Source organism: Chondrus crispus, genomic scaffold (assembly GCF_000350225.1).
Source record: "Chondrus crispus Stackhouse genomic scaffold, scaffold_383, whole genome shotgun sequence".
NCBI lineage: Eukaryota > Rhodophyta > Florideophyceae > Gigartinales > Gigartinaceae > Chondrus > Chondrus crispus.
Window position 1 is genome coordinate 1,015 of NW_005179276.1, and position 18,958 is coordinate 19,972.

Below are 18,958 nucleotides of genomic sequence, written 5' to 3' on the forward strand. Positions count from 1 at the left end.
CATACGATAGTCAGCAACGGCGCTGAACTCTTGGATCATCGTATGTACCGGCTCGAGCCCGGGTTCAGCGGGACCCAGCGTGCCGAAGGAGGTAACCGGTAGCGTACGGACGTCTGCCGGACCTGGATGCTCGGCGTAACTCGCCGGCGGGTAGCCGCCCCAGCGGGGATCGACGGAGAACATCGGTTCTCCGGATCCGCGGACGGCTCCTCCACGGTCCTTTTCGTCCGCGTACGATACGCGGTCCACTTGCCGCCTACTTCCGGCGATAGGCGGCAAGGCTTGGGTCTCAGACGCGAAGTTCGCGTCTATCGGAGGACGGCTTCCTTCTGCAGTCCGACTGGTAGCGGCACCAGTCGGACGCCAACCTTCGGGGGCGGCGGCGCTCGGAGGTACGGTACCACCGGGCCCTCTCGAGGGGGCACCGGGTAGCCTTTCGGCCATGGTACGTTCCATGTCACGAGCACGCCGACGAGTGGCGTCGAGCTCAGCGGAGAGGTGCGCGAACGCACCCAATTGCTCTGCGGACGGAGAGGTTCGGTCCTCGGGTCGTCTCACCGAGGTCGGCCTCTCAGGGCGACCTTGCCCGGACGGTCCGGGCGAGGCGAAACGGGAGTCTTCGACGAGCACGATCCGCGAGTGTAACTCGTCGATCAGTGCTCGGAGATTCTCTAAGGACTGCGTCACTCTATCGAACCTCCCTTCACGCAGGGAGCGGAGTTCGGCCATACATCGAGTGTATACATGGTCCGATACATCGATCCGAAGGGAAGTACGGACTTCCTCGATGTATTCGGCTATGCGTTCGAACATCGCCGCCGCTCTTTCCTCGGAGGATCCGAGCGACGGTTCGCGGTCACGAGGACCTGCGTCGCCGTCGCCCGACGGGGCGGATGGGGACTGCACAGCGGCCGGACTCAGATCCGCCGCTTCGGAGCGGATCGAGGGCTCAAACTCTTGGCTCATCTCGACGCGATCGGTTCGCGGAGGGAAGCGGAAGTCTTCTCGGAGATCGGACTCCAGGGTCTTCTAGGTCGGGAGACCACTGTAGCATAAACACCCCCAACGGAGAGGGGTGTATGCACAGCTCGACGTAGACCCCGTCCGAACGGGAAGACGGGGGTGAAGCGGGACACCAGCTAACGGCACCGGGCAGCGGGCCCGGGTAGCGTGGTAGAGCGGGAACGGGGAGGGCGCCGGTACGCGCGAGCGGTTCGACGCCTCGACGCCCCGGCGCGGTACTGGGTGACGATCCAGTACCGACGGGCGGAGGCGGAGCCGGCTCGTGGGCGTACCGCGCGCGTCCTCAACCCGCGCTCGGTGCCGCTCTAAGGTAGTTAGCGAACGCTACCTTAGAATAAGCGGGAAGTCGGACCTTGACGGTCGGTGGGTGACCAGTCCGTGCTTGTCCTCCTCCCCCGCCGCCGGTCCGCTCCATATTTAATGTACATAATAACCTATCATAATAGTACAGTACCGATGTACTGTAGCGACGTACTGTAGCGGTCGGTCGACACTGTAATACTGTCAGCCATCGGGGCTGACAGTACACGTGTGTGTGCGCGCTCTTCGGTCCCGCGCGTACACGTGTCCACGTGCGCCCCCTGTACTCGGGGTTACACGTGGTGGTACTGTAGAGCATCGAGCTCTACAGTAACCGATCCGATTCTGAGTTGATCTAATCTAAAATAAAGCCCCAGGGGGGGGTTATACTACATTGACTTAGGGAGGAAAGCAAACCGCAGACGAGTGCATGGAAATACACGTGTGAAGCGGCCCTGAGATTATTTTAAAAAGAAAATTTAAGGAAAGCAGGAGCCGTCGCTGGGAAACGCACACGTTTGTTGTCACCAGACCCAAGCGCCGGTCTTGCGACTTCGACAATTACAAGAGAACGGGAGCTTGACCCCCACACACACCCCCCACTTCCCAACCCACCCCAGACACATTTGAGGATGGTTGTTTATGAACGTACAGTACCCCGACGGGGGACTCTCACGAGGAAATCCGATTTGCTATGACGAAGCCGCCGGCCGCGCAGATGTCTAACTAAGACCGAGGAAACGACTCCCAAGAGAGGAAAGCAGGGCGAAGTTTTGATCTTCCTTTTCTCCCCCCCCCCCAGACAAGTCGGAGGCGCTGATCGGTAAGTGCGAAACGGATACAATTGACACGATTACCTCGTTTTCCCACTCTTTCTTTCTGTTTTACGACAAGGACGCGACCCCACAATGGAATGTCGACACGCCACCCCAAATGGGACGAGTAGGTGGATGAAAACCCAGAGGCGCACACACCATCGGCGAAGGTGACGCGCGAGAGACCGCCGGTCAGTTCGGCAAGGAGAGAAGTGTGTCACGACGAGGGAAAGATTTGTTGGGATCACGCGAAGAATGGATGATTGCTTCTACAACTACGAGAGACCAACGGAAAGGGGATTCGGAAGGTGAATCTCACAAAGCGACAACGAGGACGTCGTCAGCATTACGTTTGAAAAAAATGGACGAGGAGCCAAGCCTGCGAAACGGAGACGTACAGTAACTCTGTGCGTGCAAAGCTGACGAGCAGGAAAAGGAGAGATGGATCTCGAGGGGGTCTTCGCCAAGGTGATCAAGGCAGACGGTACCACCATGAATGAGGATATGTCGATGTCCAAACATCGAGGGACACTCGCCGAAGGACCGAGGATCTGCGATTCCGTTGCGCCGCAGTTCGCCTCACTCTGCACCGATTTGGTGCGCAACTACCAAAAAGGTCTCGTTGCCGCAGGCGAAATCAGGATGATCTCGTCGAGACTCTGTTCGTCAACTTCCCGTCGTCCCCTACGGGGATTGGACAGATCGAGTTGAAAAAGAAAGTGTGTTGTTGCCGCTCGTGAGCGACACCGCCGGAAGATGCGAGGATCCCGAACCGATGCTTTGTCGACGAAGAAGTGGTGATGGGATGTTAAAAAAAGGGTCATTCTGAGATTGGGAGGGGGACAAGGTCAAAATCTTTCGGTGTCAGGGGGGGACACATGATATTGTATCGATACAGTAGGAGACAGGTGCATTTTGTTTCGATAAAGGGGGGGGACGTAAAAAATTGAGCCAAATAGGAGGGGGAATTTGGATTTCCGACTCGCACTTTTCGCGGAGTTGTTACAATGGTAGGGGACTCTGATTTCTTGATCATTTTGGGGGGGGGACTAGGCTACCGTAAGCAATGTACGCAAGGGTGCTTTTAGTAGCCTTTCAATCCCCTCCTTGCAACTATCGAACATGCTACGACGTTCGCCCCGCGCTGGTACCGCTTTCTACGACGGGAAATGCGAGATGGTAATGCCTCTGCGTTAATGCCTCTGCTTTTTCCATCTCGTCTTTTAACTTTTTCAAAAGGGATGTTCTATGGTAAAACCAATTTGTGTGTCCTTTGTTCAACTTCTAAGACACGATCGGTAGCATTGTGTCTTATATCATAGCTCTCATACCGCACCACGCACGACCGATCATCGATCGCTTAGTATAAACATAAGAAAAATCATGCACTGTCGGGATACTTACCGAGAACTGGACCTTTTTGCTCTTCTTTTCCTGTCTCATATATGCTTTGAGCAAAAACCCAACATACTCGTCAGCTTGATCCTCTGTGTGGCATTCTCTCTCGCCCCAAAAGTCACGTCAAAGCGCTCTCTCACTGACGGTGGCCGAATATCTAAAATGCTGCATCGCATAGGCAAACTGACTGAGATTTCACAAACTTCCTTCCCATTTTTCTCTGGAACCATTTCTTCTTCGCACGGATCATGACGAGAAGGCGTCTCTTCCTCGTCTTCAAAGTCGACCTCTGGTTCAATCGTCTCACTTGTAGTCCATTCCCGTCTCTCACCCTCGGGAAGCTAGCTCGGGACGGACGCATCGTCTTCGCTTAGATATCCGCATGCTTCCTCTGATAGTGTCTCTGCGTTCTGCAACACAGTTGCTCGTCGCTTTGGAAAGATGAAGTTACTGGCTCCTAGGCCGCACCTGGCCTTGCGCAAAAGGCCTCATGCAAATCCGATACACATCGATGATATCGCCTAGCATGGGCGCTATGGACCGTGTTGATAGCCGGTTGTGGACGGTACGAGCCCGGGAGACGGCGTGGATGAGCAGAATTGGCGCGAGGACGGTCAGAAGATGCGTCGGCTGCCGTCTGTGGTCGTCTTTCCACTAAGACGCGGGCTTCGGAAGGCCAGAGGATGAGATGGGTTCTAGCACATGAGACGAGATGCTATGTGCCAACGTGGCGACAGGCGAAACAGGTGATATCGGCAGGTCGAGCTGGAGAAAGCAGAGGAGCGGGATATCGTGGAGGTCCAGACGCATGGAGGTGAGTCAGCTGTGAGGGAGACAGATAGGTATTTAAACAGGGGGATTTAGAGAGGGTGCTGTGGACGGACGAGAAGTTCGTCTGTCGACTTACCTTTTTCTTCTCCACTATGAGGCGAGGCGTGCGATCCATTCCGAAACAGATAAACCATACATGACAAGCGCTGAGCACGTACGCACCCATAAGCCCCCAGAAGCGTGTAGTTGAAAGCTGGCGAGAAGAACGACTTGCGATCGGCCGGGGGCTCCCATGGGACGAAGCGGTTATGCATGGACGTGAGTAGGGGTCGCAGCGCGTCCTCCTGGCAGGCCGTTTCGTACAGCAGGCGCTCCCGCTCGGAAAGGAAGCGGCGCTTGGAGCCACAGCTCGCGATGAATTGGATCTGCTTGGTGATCCGGCGCGTGCGTCGCGGGCGGCGCGGGGGTTGCGGGGCGTTGGGTGCGTGGAAGAATGGGATGCCTATTTTTGTCCCCGTTTTGCCAGGGGAGGGTGATACGCTCTGATCCGGTTTTTTCTGCTCCAGTTTTTGTCCATTGCCTATATCTTGCCCGCATCCTTTGCCCGCTGCGCCCTGTTTCCCGCCACGCCTGAAATCAGCGTCCCTCCTTCCGGCATGCACTCACCTTGCCACTACGCACACCCCTCCTCTCCATTTCCGTCCTCGCCCCCCCTCGCCCGCCCTTGTCCACCCTACTACCTCCGCCGCGTGCCGTGCATGCTTCCGCAGCCCGCCAACCTCCGCCGGACGCACGGTGTAGTTGCCCACCCGCAGCACGCCCCTGGCCCGACCCATGACTGCGCGCGACGCCCACGTTCAAGGGCAGCCCCAAATTTTCCGCTTACAAGTCTTGCGGGTCTCATCTATCTACCATACACTACTCTTCCATCATCACCTTCGGCGTCAACGACAACAAACCCAACCTCTTTCATCCTCTTTCATCCTCTTTCATCCCCTTCTCCCCCTCCTTCTCACCCGGCCAACCGGTTCTCCGCAGATCCCCCGCGTCCCCTTTTTTCGTGCCCATTTTACACAGTGAAGGGAGACGACGCTCTGCGTCGTCGTCGATATCCATGTCTTGGATGCCGCCGGCGAGTTGCGCTCAGGTATCGTCAAACAGCTGTCGCAGTTGGCAGCTGGTGGATACATGACCGTCCAACTGACATAGTGAGCAGGAATAAGAACGCTTTTTGCGAGCCTCAGGTCCCTTCTCATACCATCCTTTCCGCCTTTTTCCAGCATTCTTTACCAGGCGGCCTCTAGGCGGTGGAATGGCTTTCGGAACATGAAGGTTCTTTCCTGACACTACCAATTTCTTCGCACTAAGCATAACTTCATCAACGCGGGACTGAGACGGGAGCTGGAACGTGCAGTTTTCATACTGTCTCTTCCACGCCTTCGTAAGATGTCTCTCAGCGATGAACTTGTGCAAATTTCTCACACCAAAATTTTCGCTCAAGACTGCAACTCCGTGTAGGCATGGGAATCCAGTGCCTTTTTCAGCATGACTACAACATAGCGGTGACGATTGCGGCGTATCTCGCAAGACAACTCGGCGGAGTATTGAACCGTCTGTCTGGCTTCGAACCGTTGCCTCAGTTTGGCGCGTTCCAGAGATGAATCTCACGGACCGCTGATACCCCCTTGCTCGAAGCACAAGTGATGCCAAATGCTTCTCAGTATTTGGTGGAACCGGTTTGGCACACTCAATTGCTGCAATTTGTCGCTTCAAGAAGCGTGACCTTTGCGTTAGCAGTACTGTGGATATCATTTTCTGCGGCTCTAGGGATCTGATGTTATTTCTAATAGCTGATGCCATCTCACTCTCTGCGCCTTGCGAAGAGGTCGTCAAATCCTCTAGTTTTGAAAAATGCCCTGTACAGTTCTGAGTCTTGAAACCGTGCCAGATAGTCCCGTTGAACATCTGAGTATCCAGCTTTGATCATCATTACCGCCTGCCTGTCTGGGGCTTATACAGCGTTTTCATACATCTGTAGACCGCTAGTTTTATTTGCACCAAGTCTCGGTGCCAGGTTTTTCTTGACGTGGAGAGGGTCCAAAAACAAGTTTGCGCTCTTCATGCATTTTCGAAATGCGGAATCGATCGCCTTCTCTTGGTTCACAATTGTGGTTCTCCTTTCGACATCGAAGCCTGGGATCTTTGAGCAGGTTTCGAATACCAGACTCCACGTTTCTAAGCACTCCGCGCCAACATGATGTGCAAATACAATTGGAACTAGATGACTGTTACAGTCGTACGCAAGGACCTCGAATGTCGTTCCATAGCTTTGTGGTCCCACCCCGTCGCAGTGTGCTGCGTCGGCAGTCGTGGTAGCACGACCAGTGCGGCAAATATGCTCGGCGATGGAGGGGACAAACACAAACCCCCCGTAATAACGCGTATTGTCGTTAATGTCGCTCAAATCCGCCGTGTCGGCTTGAAAAGAAGCTTCTTTTGGCAGCGACCTCGCCTTTTGGCATTGTCTGAATATATGTTTGGCTGATTTGATGCGCTGCGCTTTCATCTCGAGCCCATCCATGATAATAAGCTCTACGTGATGTCCGCAATCCTTCAATAATTGAGCATAGCCTTCTAAAGAGGCCAGCCATATTCACAGCCCTCGATATACAGAGATGGCGGAGGAGCCCTTTGCGGATGGTCCTGTAATGCGTGTACGGTGGTTGTCGACGATAGATACCCTTGATTTTTACAAGGGCAGCTATGTTCTTGCTGTTGATATTAGGTTCACACGATGCCTCTTCTAGTATGCAACGCGCTACCTGCTGTGCAGTATATGCAGGAGCACATGCTTTGTTGTGATTTATCCGCCGGTTGGTCGGGCTTGCTCCAGGGGCCGGCACTACCTGTCCGAAACACTCGTTTGCGTGTTCGAGGTACTTGTTAAGTTTCCAAAAACCACTCCGTGGTTGGAGATCGAACACGAACGTCGCGTGGCAGGTCTTAACTCGGCACCGCATGACCACCTTAACTAGAGTTTGGTGGATATTTTACCGTTTTGCACGCCCAAATCAGCTGTCTGTGCCCTCACAAGTTGCTCGCATTTCCAGCGAGCGCTGAGACGCATTCCCAAGACTGGTAAAATCGACTTCACCGGGCGCGGCTTCCATGTGCGAGCAGCAACGCTATCTCCCTGTAGTGCAACCCGTGCGCGGTCCAAGCATCGCTTCTTGGACTGGTACTTTTGCTGGCGCCGCCTTTCATTCTTACTTACAGTATCGTAGTCTTCGGCATGGTTGTTATCCTGTGTTGTGGCACTCTCATCGTCATCTTGATTTTCAATGCCGACATCTATATAGTCGGCTATGTAATCTGCCGGATTGAAATCTGTGTTGAATCCTTCCTCGGCCTCTCCATTTGAGGAGTTCAATTCATCATCGCTCAACTCTTCAGTACTAGAATAAATGTCGCCTCCATGTTGACTGAAAGAGTCAGCAGGCATACCCCGCGCTGCCCTCTCCTTGCGAAGCTGTTCTGCTCGCTCGGCCATATCTTTATCCTCTCGGGCCTGTTTATCACAGTCAACGTCAGCATCAGCGTGCGTATCTATCTCCTCGTCTTCCCTATTTTCGTCCTCTGACTGGAAAGAGGGCTCATCTGCCTGATCACGGGGCACGTCATCCTTAGAATTGCTTGGTGTGGAATCGCTACGCACGCGTTGGTTGAACTCGTTCATTTCTTCGCGATACATTTTTTCTTGTTCTTCACGACGTAGGGATTCCTCGGCACGTGTTTGCGAAATTGTGTACTTTAAATTGGGTTGGATATGAAACTGAGGGGCCGGACCATGCATAAGTTCATGGAATTCGTGTTCTTTCTTCACAATTTCCCAACATCGTGACAGTACCACCATGCACCTTGACAGCTGCCTCATGCATTCTTCACGTTCTGCCATAGCCTCCAGCCCGTTCGCACGGGCAACATGGTGGTCTGGATGGACCATGACGGCTAGTTTGTGGTAGCTGCGTCGAATGGCTTTGAAAGAAGTTCCAACGCAGAACACGTCGCTAATTAGTGTACAATCTCTCTCCACCGTGCTGAAGTGCCGCAGCGCTAGCTGCAAAGTGGATGGGAACAATCTTTTTGGCGGCATAACTGAAATACGGAAAGATATCTGGTTCCCCTTGGTAACCGTACGGTTGGAGAGCTGAAAGAGTACGAACGGGATGGGGACAAAGGAAATCTGGGTCAAATAGGTGGGGGAATTTCCATCCCGTTTCAATGAATTTTTTCGCATGTTCCGATCAGGAGGGGGACATGGGAAAAAGTTTCGTTTTAAGGGGGTGACTGCTCGTCTCGGACACAGTTTAGGGGGGGGAATCGGTCATTCCCCCCCTTTATCGAAACAAAATGCACCTGTCTCCTACTGTATCGATACAATATCATGTGTCCCCCCCTGACACCGAAAGATTTTGACCTTGTCCCCCTACTGATGGAAACATTAAGCCTAAAAAAAAACGTGCCTACAAAGTTTACGTGTCTTTCGAAAGAGATGAGAAACGACGACCGTCGTCCCGTACTGTAGGGCTTGCACCGTATACCTCGATCATTTTGAGGTTGGGACGAATAAGCTCGTCTGGATAATGCGAGCAAACCAAGGGTGACAATTAACATTTTTGACGTCTCAGACCCTCCCGTGTCTTATCATACTTAACAACAAGGAGATCCCCGCGAGGAGCACCGAGAACAAATTGAAGTTGTCAGTATGCCAGGGATGAATTCGCGGGACGCGTGGGATGAAGGTTACGTCACCGCAGAGCTACAGACGTGACGCTGAGAAAGGCCCCGACAATCAACACAGGGGAGAGGGAACATGGATCAAGTTTCGACTACTGTACTTCGAGGGCTTTCCAAACATGTTGTGTGTAGCCGCCGTTCAAAGGAGGAGTACAAAGGGAAGGGGACGTTGACAGTTCCCCGACTCAGAGGCATTCTACACGATGTGGTGTACGCATGTCAACGACATTTGGACAGGGACCGTTCGAGATCGATTAACGGTCTGGTGCCCCAGAAGGGGGAACCACTATTGAGGAACTAGTGTATTTTCTCGATGAGGGGTCGATACAGACATCGAGAAAGCTTGAGGATTATGAAGGAGAAGGGCCTGCTTGGAAGTGATAGGGGATGTGCAACTGCAGTAGCAGAGGTGCATGAAAAAAGGAAAAGAGAAGGAATACGGTAACGAGGAAAAAGAGAAGGAAGAAAGGGACGAAGAGGGGCCGATCGCAGTGACGGGGGGGCGCACCCAGAAAGCAAAAAAATAATAATAATAAGAGGAGGAAGTCTACGGATCAAGGTGTGACCGGAGACGGATGGAGGCATGTTGAAAAGAAAACAAAAAAAAGAGGAGGAAGCTGAGGAGGAGAGGACGCCCAGAGGACGCGTTTTTACTCCCACAAGGGGGGTTAATGATGCGAAAATGGGTCGTGAGGGATCTGCTGTGAACAGCAGATCAACGGGACGGAGCACCGGAGCCGCTTTCCTTCGGCAGAGAGGTGAGGAGACGGGCGAGGACGCGTAGGTCCTCCAGAGTTGCACCCTGCAGCGCCTCTGCCTCTACGCCATGGGCCCGGAGAAGTCGATGATAGACGTCTGAGGCGGTGTTGTATTCTTTGGGAACTGAGGGTGAAGGAAGAGCCAAGGTAGGCGTGACGAGTGGTTCCTCACGCGAAGGGGAAGTCTGACGTGGGGTAGGACCCACGTCAGACGGCGGCACTTCCCGGACTGATAGGGTTTCAGTTGAGTTTGTTGAGGGAGACACGACGCAAGGAGGACTTTCGCGTGTGGGTGGACACACCGGAGGGGGGCGTGGAAGTGAACGAGCCGGCTGAGGTGGAATTGCAGGTAAAGACGGCTCGGTGAGACAAGGCGTTGGGGACTGTACGTCCGGCGTGGAAGGTTGGACCGCGGAACGAGGAGACGAAGGGCCGGACGGTCGAGAGCACACGCTCTCTGCACGAGGATCCACGCCTCGCTCGGGAACCGCGTCGAGGATGGGGATTTGATTTCCGAATTGTCGACTCAGGCGAGCTTCTGAGGACGAGCACAACGTCGACGTCCAGGGGTTAAACCAGACGAAATCACCCGCCGCGCTGTGACTACGTCCGGGAGAAAAGGAGGGACGTCGCTTTGCGAAGGAGCGGGAAGAGTTATAAGGGGGAACGCTATCCCAATCGATCTGCTCAATCTTGTCGAGCAGTGAGTGCAATTCGAGGTCGGTGTTGGCGCCACCCAGGGGGACAGTGTAATCCAGAAGGCGCATGAGCTCAACGAGCTTCGGGGGAAGGTACCACAGACGCCAACAATCATACGCCTCCCACAGCAAGGTACCAGCGACCTTCACGCACTACTCGGTCATGAAAACAACCCACAATCCGTGTCGGGGGTTGTTCAGGTAGCTCCCGAAGGATGTAAGGATGGGGCCCAATTCCGCCCAAAATCCTTGGCAGACTTCAAATTGACCGCACCATGAGGGAAGCTGCTGGTATCGGTTGACGTAGTGCCGCGCGATCTCCCCCGCCTCGATCATTTGGTATGCCAGGAAGTATCCCGTGTCCGATCTCATTTTACGCTCGTACCGGACGGTATGTTGGAAGAAGAAGAGGTTCCCGCGTTTCATGCGCCGAAAATTAACAGGGAGAATCGCACGCGTCCACGACATTGCGTCATTCGTCACTGTCAATTGGTTATGCCATAAGCGGTCCGCTTCCAGTACGGGGTCACCCCGGGTCCAACTGAGGGGGTTGTCAAAATAATCGCGCTCCCCCTCCATGCGGAATTTCCACGTGTCGCAGCCGAAGGAAGGAGGAATAAGGGCGTCGGTCAAATGGAGGTCAAGCCGGGCGAGCACAGAGTCCATGAATCGCAAGGACAAGGTGCGACGGCCGCGTGGAGAGGAGTGACGAAGGATGGAGGTAGGAATGGCAATGCGGGCGCGCCAGTCAAAAGTGCGAATGGCTTGTAGGGGTAGTTGACCGGGTAACATGCCGGCGCCGTCTGCAAAACTATGTTCCATGTCGGCAACATCGCGGACGCCCACGGAGGAGAACCACTGAGCAGAGGCAAATAGGGAAGGATGTTCACGCATGGATTTGTCTTGTAGCTCATCGAGCGAGGGGTATCGACGGGCTACCCAAGAAGAATGGTAGCCCGGATGGAAGGCCGGTTCGTTATGGTTGATAACAGGAGGTAGACGGGGTATGGAAGGAAGACCCCGGGGCACTTCGGGCTCGCGAGAAAAGCTCACACCTGGACGCTTACGAGTGGCACTATCGTCCGAGTGTTCCGACGGAGAAGGAAGCATGATATTTTCGTCTTACCCTTGCCAGAACGCCGCGCAGAGTGATTGACGTTTGGGAAACACGGTAAGGGACGGCAGGAGATTATACGATGGCTTGGCGCTGTACAAGGGCGCTCAGAAGGGGGATATGTAGTGCAATAATGGGCTCTACATGGGGGTGGAACGAGATGAGAATAATTGGATATGACAAGTAGTCCGGGTTCGGGGACACACGTGTGAATAATTGCACAGTTTTAATTTTTAATTATTTTATTTTATTTAGTTAATTAGTTGGCATTAATTTTGCTGACATTAGATTAGATCTAGGATCTAGCGCCGCGAGCTACTTTAGTGGCTCCGGCGGGGCGATATATACCTTAGCCCTCTGACCACCAAGTCAGTAAAGGTAACTCGAGTTGCCAGAGTTGAATATCACCTTGGTCGAAGTCCGTCTTTCCCAAGACGCTCCCTTTTACCACAGATTACGTTATCCTTTGCGCTCGGGGGTTCCCTTTCCTTTTCCTTTATTTCACCTATCCTTTTCTATTTCTATCTCTATTTCTATTCCCCTATCTTGTGTTGGTTCCACAGTGCCTGATTGCGATCCGCATTGTGACGACTGGAGTCATCGGGCTCTTGTGTTGGTTCTTTTGTTTGTTGTTGGTGCCATCGGCTTTGGTTGCGACCGGACCGGTGTAGGTGTCTTGGCCATCGGACGACACGTGGGTGTAGCGCTGCTACTTGTTTACGTTCACCGACGGAGGCTGTTGCAACGACGTTTTCCTCGAAGGTCCTGTTGTGTATACGGGACAGTGTTGGTTCCATCGGATACAGGTTGCGACCGTTCCGGTGTCGGTACTTTGCCATCGGGCAGTACGGAGGTGTAGCGCTGCTACGTGTTTGCTAATTCCCGACGGGCTGCGTTGCGACGCCCCCGTCGAAGACCTTATCAAGGGTATAAGGTGTAACAGGTGCTTCGCGAGCATTGGATTTACGACCCATCGGGCCCGGCTTCCTAATTACCGCCCCGAACTCGCCGAGCGACTGCCTGTACAAGACTCTACCACCATTCGTCCCGGGCCGGGCATCTTCCTTTTGCCCCCCCTATCAGGGACTTGAGCTACTGTGGGCGGCAAACCCGCTTAAAGGGAAAGGGAGAATCGGACACTCCGTAGGGCTGTGCCATCGGCAACTCTTGTTGGTTGTGTTGTCGCTGGACCGTTTGGACCCTGGTTCCGGCCTGACAGGCACATTGCACTACAGTGAGAGACGGAGGCTTACCAGAGGGAGCACGCGACGCAGGCGCGCGGCGCGAATAGATCCGATACGAGCGAACTCGTGAAAAGGGAGAGGCTCACTGGCCGGTTACGCGCAGTCGCCCCATGGTGCGTAAAGGGGAGCGACCGGTAACGGGTTAGAAGCCAGCGCGCGGATAAAATACCGAACGGTCGTAGATTAGGCGCGAAAAGGACAGGGACGAGCTTGCCCCAGTTTACTGGTGGGGACGGGTGTCAGGTCTTAACCCCTCAGAGGGACGTCTTGGACACCTGTCCCAGTACAGTAGTACAGCACCTGTCGCCCAGTGCGTGCCGGGTACTGTACACAATTAAAAAACTAGCGCCATAATTACTACTACCGCACGGACGCTGCAACTACACGTGTGCATTACTGTAAACGCGTGATGCTTACAGACCACTGCACGAACGACACGTGGGCTAACGCGCACGCGCAACACATGTAGACTACCACATGGACAACACGTGTGCTGCTGTACACGTACGCCACGCCACGACCGGTCGGTACACCCGCGCGCTCCCTACACGTGGGAAAACCCGCCCACGTATGCTCCGTGCACGGCCGCACAGTTAATATCATCCCCGCACGCGCGACGGTCGTTATACTACAGGTTGGAGTGCAATGCGGTAATTTTGTGTGCGGTTGAATTTGTGTACAAAGCCCTTGGTGTCATTAGGTTGGAGGGTTAGAAGCTGAAGTCCAATGTCTGGGTGGTGAGGTTGGCTTTGAGACCTTAGACCATGAAGTCTACTGTGGTGGACGGGTTGGAGATGTAGGTCAATCTTTCTGCGATCATTTGCGCACGAATGTGTTCGTGTCGTTGAATGTATTCGTATACAGTCTGGCCTGTCTCGATTTCGCACTTTTTGGCGAATTGCTAGAAATATAGGTGATCGCTGACGTTGGTGGTGTCGAGGTGTGCCTTGAGTTTTTGCAGAATGTCGTGCGGAGTGGGCTGCTCGTCGGACATGAGGAGCAGATTGATTATTTCCGACGGAATGGTGTCTATAATCTTGCTGATGAGCGTGTATTTGGTGTGCATGTCCATGCGATTCCTTTTGTCATCAGGGATCGGTGGGTTGCCATCAGCATTCTTGATACCCTCGTTAGTGTACGTTGCGGATCGGAGAGCGAAGAGCCATGGTCCATAGTTGGATCGGTCAAGTTTTGGGATGTATTTGAGATCTATGGTAAGGATGGGATGGTTAGCGGTGGTGTGGGGAGGGACGTAAAGGAGCGCTGCGGGGTGCAGGGGGGAGGGGGTGATGAGGATTCGGTTCAGATTTGTCGTGTGGGTGAGGATGGGATGTCCGTTCCGGCGCGTAGCGCAATCCAGTTTGAAATCAGACTGTCGTTGAGTTTTGCAGTTGTGCGAAGCGGGCCATAACTTGATGAATCGTAATCCTCATGGGGTGGTGTTTTTCTCGTTGTCGCCGTCGCGTCTTCTAAATACTGCTGTGGACAGACTGTGATACAGACAGTCTGTCCTTGTGGTCCGTCAGCGCCAGACAGTGCGCCGTATATCAGAACGACGTGGTTGAAATTAAAAAATATCTCAATCGATTGCTCATGGCTTTCTACGTATAGGAGTGTAACAGCCCCAGCATACAAAACAGGCTGACTTTTCATTTTTTTAATTTGCTTGGATGTCCGATCTTCAGTGCTCGGTTGGGGTGCAGCAGTGTCCGCGTGCTAATCTCACGCCTCTTCTGTGTGCGTGGTTGTTTTCGCGAAGTCCCAGTCAACGACAGGCTGAGAGTGTCCCCGTCGCAAAAGATAAAAAATGGTGATTGCTTGACAATTACAAGTACTTTTTCTTTTTAATATTGAGGTTTTTGTCCGATATCTGGGGCACGCCCCTTTTCTGTACTTCTCAACAGACACTGCGACATCTCTGTCTTACAGTGCTGGGCATGACGCATCCGATTGGAAACGAGAAGAAGCGCTGTACAGTACGATTGATTACCTCCATGCGGCAGAGAGCTGTCTGTGGAGGGGGAAGGTAAGTGGCGTTCGAGGCCACTACGAGGCCTCTTCACAATTGTCCTTGAAGAGGGAAGCCACAGTGTTGCGAAGATGATGTTAGCAGGTTGGTACCATCTTCGTTGCCACACTCGCCCCTTGCCCAACCTCTCCCTATCCTTTTTTCGCTTTCCACCATGCTCCCATCCCCATCACATTTCCGCCACTACAACTGTGCCCCGAGGCACGGGGCTAGGAGCGTTCAATCGCAGAAGTGTACGGAAGCAATACGTTACGTATCACACCGTGTTCAATCGCAGAGGTGTACGGAAGCAATACATTACGTATCACACCGTCCCTGTTTCAGATCTCTACAATCGGATTCGAGGGCAGAAGTGTGCGGGAGAGGCGAGGTTTGCCTTCAGGTTGTTTACGATTGCCGCAGAGAAACTCCCCGAGTGGCTGCCGATGGGAAAATATAGTTCTTTCGAGAGTTGGAAGACGACGACGAGAATCGTCAATGGTTATTGGCGTGAATACATAGAGAGAGCACTGAAGTGGAAGCGAACGACTGGAAAATCCCGCTATCAGCGCGACACAAAAATGGAGGCGGCGTTGGCTCCTTGGCATCTCCTTGTTCACAAACTGCTCCAGCCAACCGCTGTGCGCAAATTTTCATAGGCAATCACTGTGGGCAACGTAGGCGGTCCGAGTCGTGCGTAATTGGCCGTCCACCCCCGCATGAAACCAAGGGCTCCTTCATTTCGATAAATATGTTCCACGCATTTTCGCACCTCCACCTGCGGTTTAGAACTCATCACGACCGACTTGACCACATCGGCGGACGTCGATACGGTCATAGTCACCAGCTCCGCAGTGATGGCGGCGCCGAAATGCGCAAGAAGGCCTTCCTGAATTCCCGTCACGCGCTTTAGCATGTGCTTACTGTTGAGAGCTCATATGGTATCACAAAGTTGGTCAGCACAAGACAGCATCGTTGATGGCGAATGGTGGTCGCGCTTGCAAGTACCTTTGGTCGTACGTTGCGAGCTGCGACGATGTGAGCAGTGCTGCGGGCATTGCGGCGGGTCCAGTCCCTATCCACAGCGACGCGACGCCATCGTCCTTCGCGATACGATATATACTGTGGAACACGTTTCTATCTGTGAATCCCTCCCTGTTGCATGCGAACCTTGATCAGTTCGCACGGGTTGCCAACCACCGCACCTTGACGACAAGAACAGAATCAGTCCGCAAAAAGCCATCAGGCACGCACGGTACCCCATTAAAAACATGGATTAGAAGCGCATCACTCACCCGTAGCGCCAGAACACACCGCAGCGAAAACCTTGACAGGGAAATTGGGCTCCGACAATCCTGCGGTCTGCGTAAAAGCAGATCACAGCGGTCCGTATAGACAGAGCCGTGTGGCACTGTACGTAGCGGCGCGAAGAATAGCGGGAGAGAGGCCTTTGTACAGCGAGAAGAAGCCCTCGTCGCGGGTGATGGTGGCCAAACCCGAGAAGAAGCCGGTGAAGCGTGCAGCAGGCTCCGTAGAGAAGGAGCCCTAGAGTTGGAGACGGAGCTTGATAGTATCAATCGGGTGCGTAACAGATGTAGCAAGGCCGCATGACGAACCGCCTAGAGCTAACTGCTGCCAGAGAGGCGCTGGGCGTCGCTGCTGGGTGATTTGGGGATTGCGCAGCGCGCCGGAACGCATTGCACGAGAATAGCCAGTGCCTCCCTGTAATTCAGCGGTTGAAGGAACGGATGCCGTGACGTTGGGGCGACTTCCCAGGGATCGATACTTTTGTACTGTACAGAGTCGGAAGGGAGAGGAGTAAATGCACAATCCAAGGAATATCATTTGCTATAACCTTTTCTCAGCATTTTTTCGTAAAAAAAATGCAGTGTTTAATTATCGCTATCGCACACTGCTCTCTCGCGCGTCGTAGTGCGAAAGAAAGAGAGCTCTGATCTGTGCAGATTCTCAGAGAATTCTTTCCAACTACAGTACAGGCCATTTGCTTTTGATTGTGATTATTATTTGACATTAATTCAGAGTTTTATGTAAACGGGCACACCTAAATGCCAGAACTTGACAACAAACACGCTACCTGGATATGGCAAAAGTGTAGTTAGGAATTATCGGGAAAGTCTAGCGACTACCGAAAAGAGGTTAAAGTCCGAGTGAGCACTGAGATTTCCTTTTGCCGTTTATGAACTTACGTCAACAACACACATAGGATAGGAAAGCATTACTTACCAAGGAGACAGTTCGAGTAACAGTAAATACAGTGAGAATACGACAGGTACGGCAGGCCCGCGCGCGACCGAAGGAGGGGTGTGTGTGTGTGTGTGTGTGTGCAAGCTCAGGCATTGTAACGAGAAAGCAATGAGGTGTATCCTCTCGAACGTCAGGCAACGAGGACATACTTTAATAGGCGCGACAACTTCGCATGCGGAATTTGATCTTCAGATTGGGACAACCTTTCTTCGCCTCTTAAGACGGGGCTTCATCACATCACATGAGATACCTCTCACGCCCCTATTCTCCAACAGAGAAATGCCACGCAATGACACCACTCAAATGCATCCAGGAAAAACAACAAATGCCAATGATCCCGAGGCCATACTGTACGCACCACCATTAACTCCTCCGTCCAGACCCATCCCCTCGATTCTTGTCATGCATTCCGAGAAACTTTCTCACTCTTCTGCTGTGCTTGCCTCGTTCTTTCTCTGCATTTCTGTTCGTTCTGACACTGCTGTTTCCTCTCACATCCTCAGAGTTACCCCCTCGCGAAGCCGCAGTGGGACTATCTGCGCTACTTGGGTGATGACGAGAGGCGCTGGCGCTACCTCTTGTACCTCCACCGGAATGTGCACTTGTCTGTGTGCTCCTGGACGCCGTGGGTTGCTGCGAACGGCTACCCGAGCCACTGGCATGATGTTGGCTCCGCGAAGCTGTTACGCGGGAATGATCTGTACTTCCACTCATATGCGTATGACTGCCACCAGTACCTCCGTGATGACGGCTGCCGCTACCTCCAGCACTGGCGTTCCCGCTCGCAGTGACGCTGCTCTTTGGATGTGGATGGGAATTCGATCTCACTGCCTTTCCATGGACACGGCTTGCACTGCTCCCAGAGGCGGATGGATGAGGTGTGGATTGTGACGGCTCCTTAGCCTTTTCTTGTTGATATTTATCGTGCCGACCAGTAGTCCTCTTGCTCGATTCTTTCGCTTCTTCTCTCGTATTTCTCCTACTCCTTTGCGGTTGATGCAGGTCCGTTGGCGGGCTCTCGGAGACGTTTCGTCGACTACGCGAACGATGAGCTGCATCGCTAGCGCGGGGAGCGACGTGATCTATGTCGTCATCAGAATCATCTGGGATTATTTCGCCTCGGCTCCTTGCAACATTCCTGTGGTACTCCCTAAGATGTCGGAGTATTCGGGGATTGGTGGGGACTTCGCGCGGAACGTGAAGCACGTGCATGTCCAGCAAAGGGTCGTACTCGGGCGGGGTGTAGCTCATTTTGCTGTGTCGGGCTGCAAGCGGAGGGTGCAGCGGTGTTTAGGTTGCCACTGATGAGACTGAGACCGTCGACGGCCATGAACGAGGTGTCGTTCCGGTATTTATACTTGCACGCAAGGGGGGATAGTGATTGTCTAGCGGAGAAGGGGCAGACCAAGTGGGTGTGGTGATTAAGGGAACAGCGAGTTACGGATGTATGGGAAGGAAACGCATGACTGCAGCGACGCGCCGCTCGCTGGAAAGAGTGTCGGGACTGGGGATGATGCGTAAGAAGCGGAAAGAACGAATGGTATTACACAGTTTCCTTGGGTTGTGCGTTTTCTTTTGTCCTTGCCCTGTGTCAGAGAGCGTCGACACCGCCGTTATCCCTTGAATGGCTCGCATACTGATGAAGTCGAGATGGGGTCTCTACAGGGTGCCGAAATGGCGTGTCTAAAAAAGCGACATGCGTTTATACATATCTAAAAGGCGGACACGTGTTTATACATGTCTACTGCGGTACGGAATACGGAACAA

General features: G+C 53.3%; 2 protein-coding genes across 2 annotated transcripts; both read right to left on the reverse strand.

The window, feature by feature from the left end:
* Nucleotides 1–15,267: 15,267 nt before the first annotated feature.
* Nucleotides 15,268–15,534, reverse strand: CHC_T00000978001 (hypothetical protein). The gene has a single exon (XM_005718203.1). It carries the CDS (start codon nucleotides 15,532–15,534, stop codon nucleotides 15,268–15,270), a length of 267 nt encoding a protein of 88 aa, XP_005718260.1.
* An 8-nt stretch (nucleotides 15,535–15,542) lies between these two features.
* On the reverse strand, nucleotides 15,543–16,771 carry CHC_T00000979001 (hypothetical protein). The gene is made up of 3 exons (XM_005718204.1): nucleotides 16,486–16,771; nucleotides 15,935–16,067; nucleotides 15,543–15,849 (listed from the first exon to the last, which is right to left on the reverse strand). Exons 1-3 carry the CDS (start codon nucleotides 16,769–16,771, stop codon nucleotides 15,543–15,545), a joined length of 726 nt encoding a protein of 241 aa, XP_005718261.1.
* Nucleotides 16,772–18,958: the final 2,187 nt, after the last annotated feature.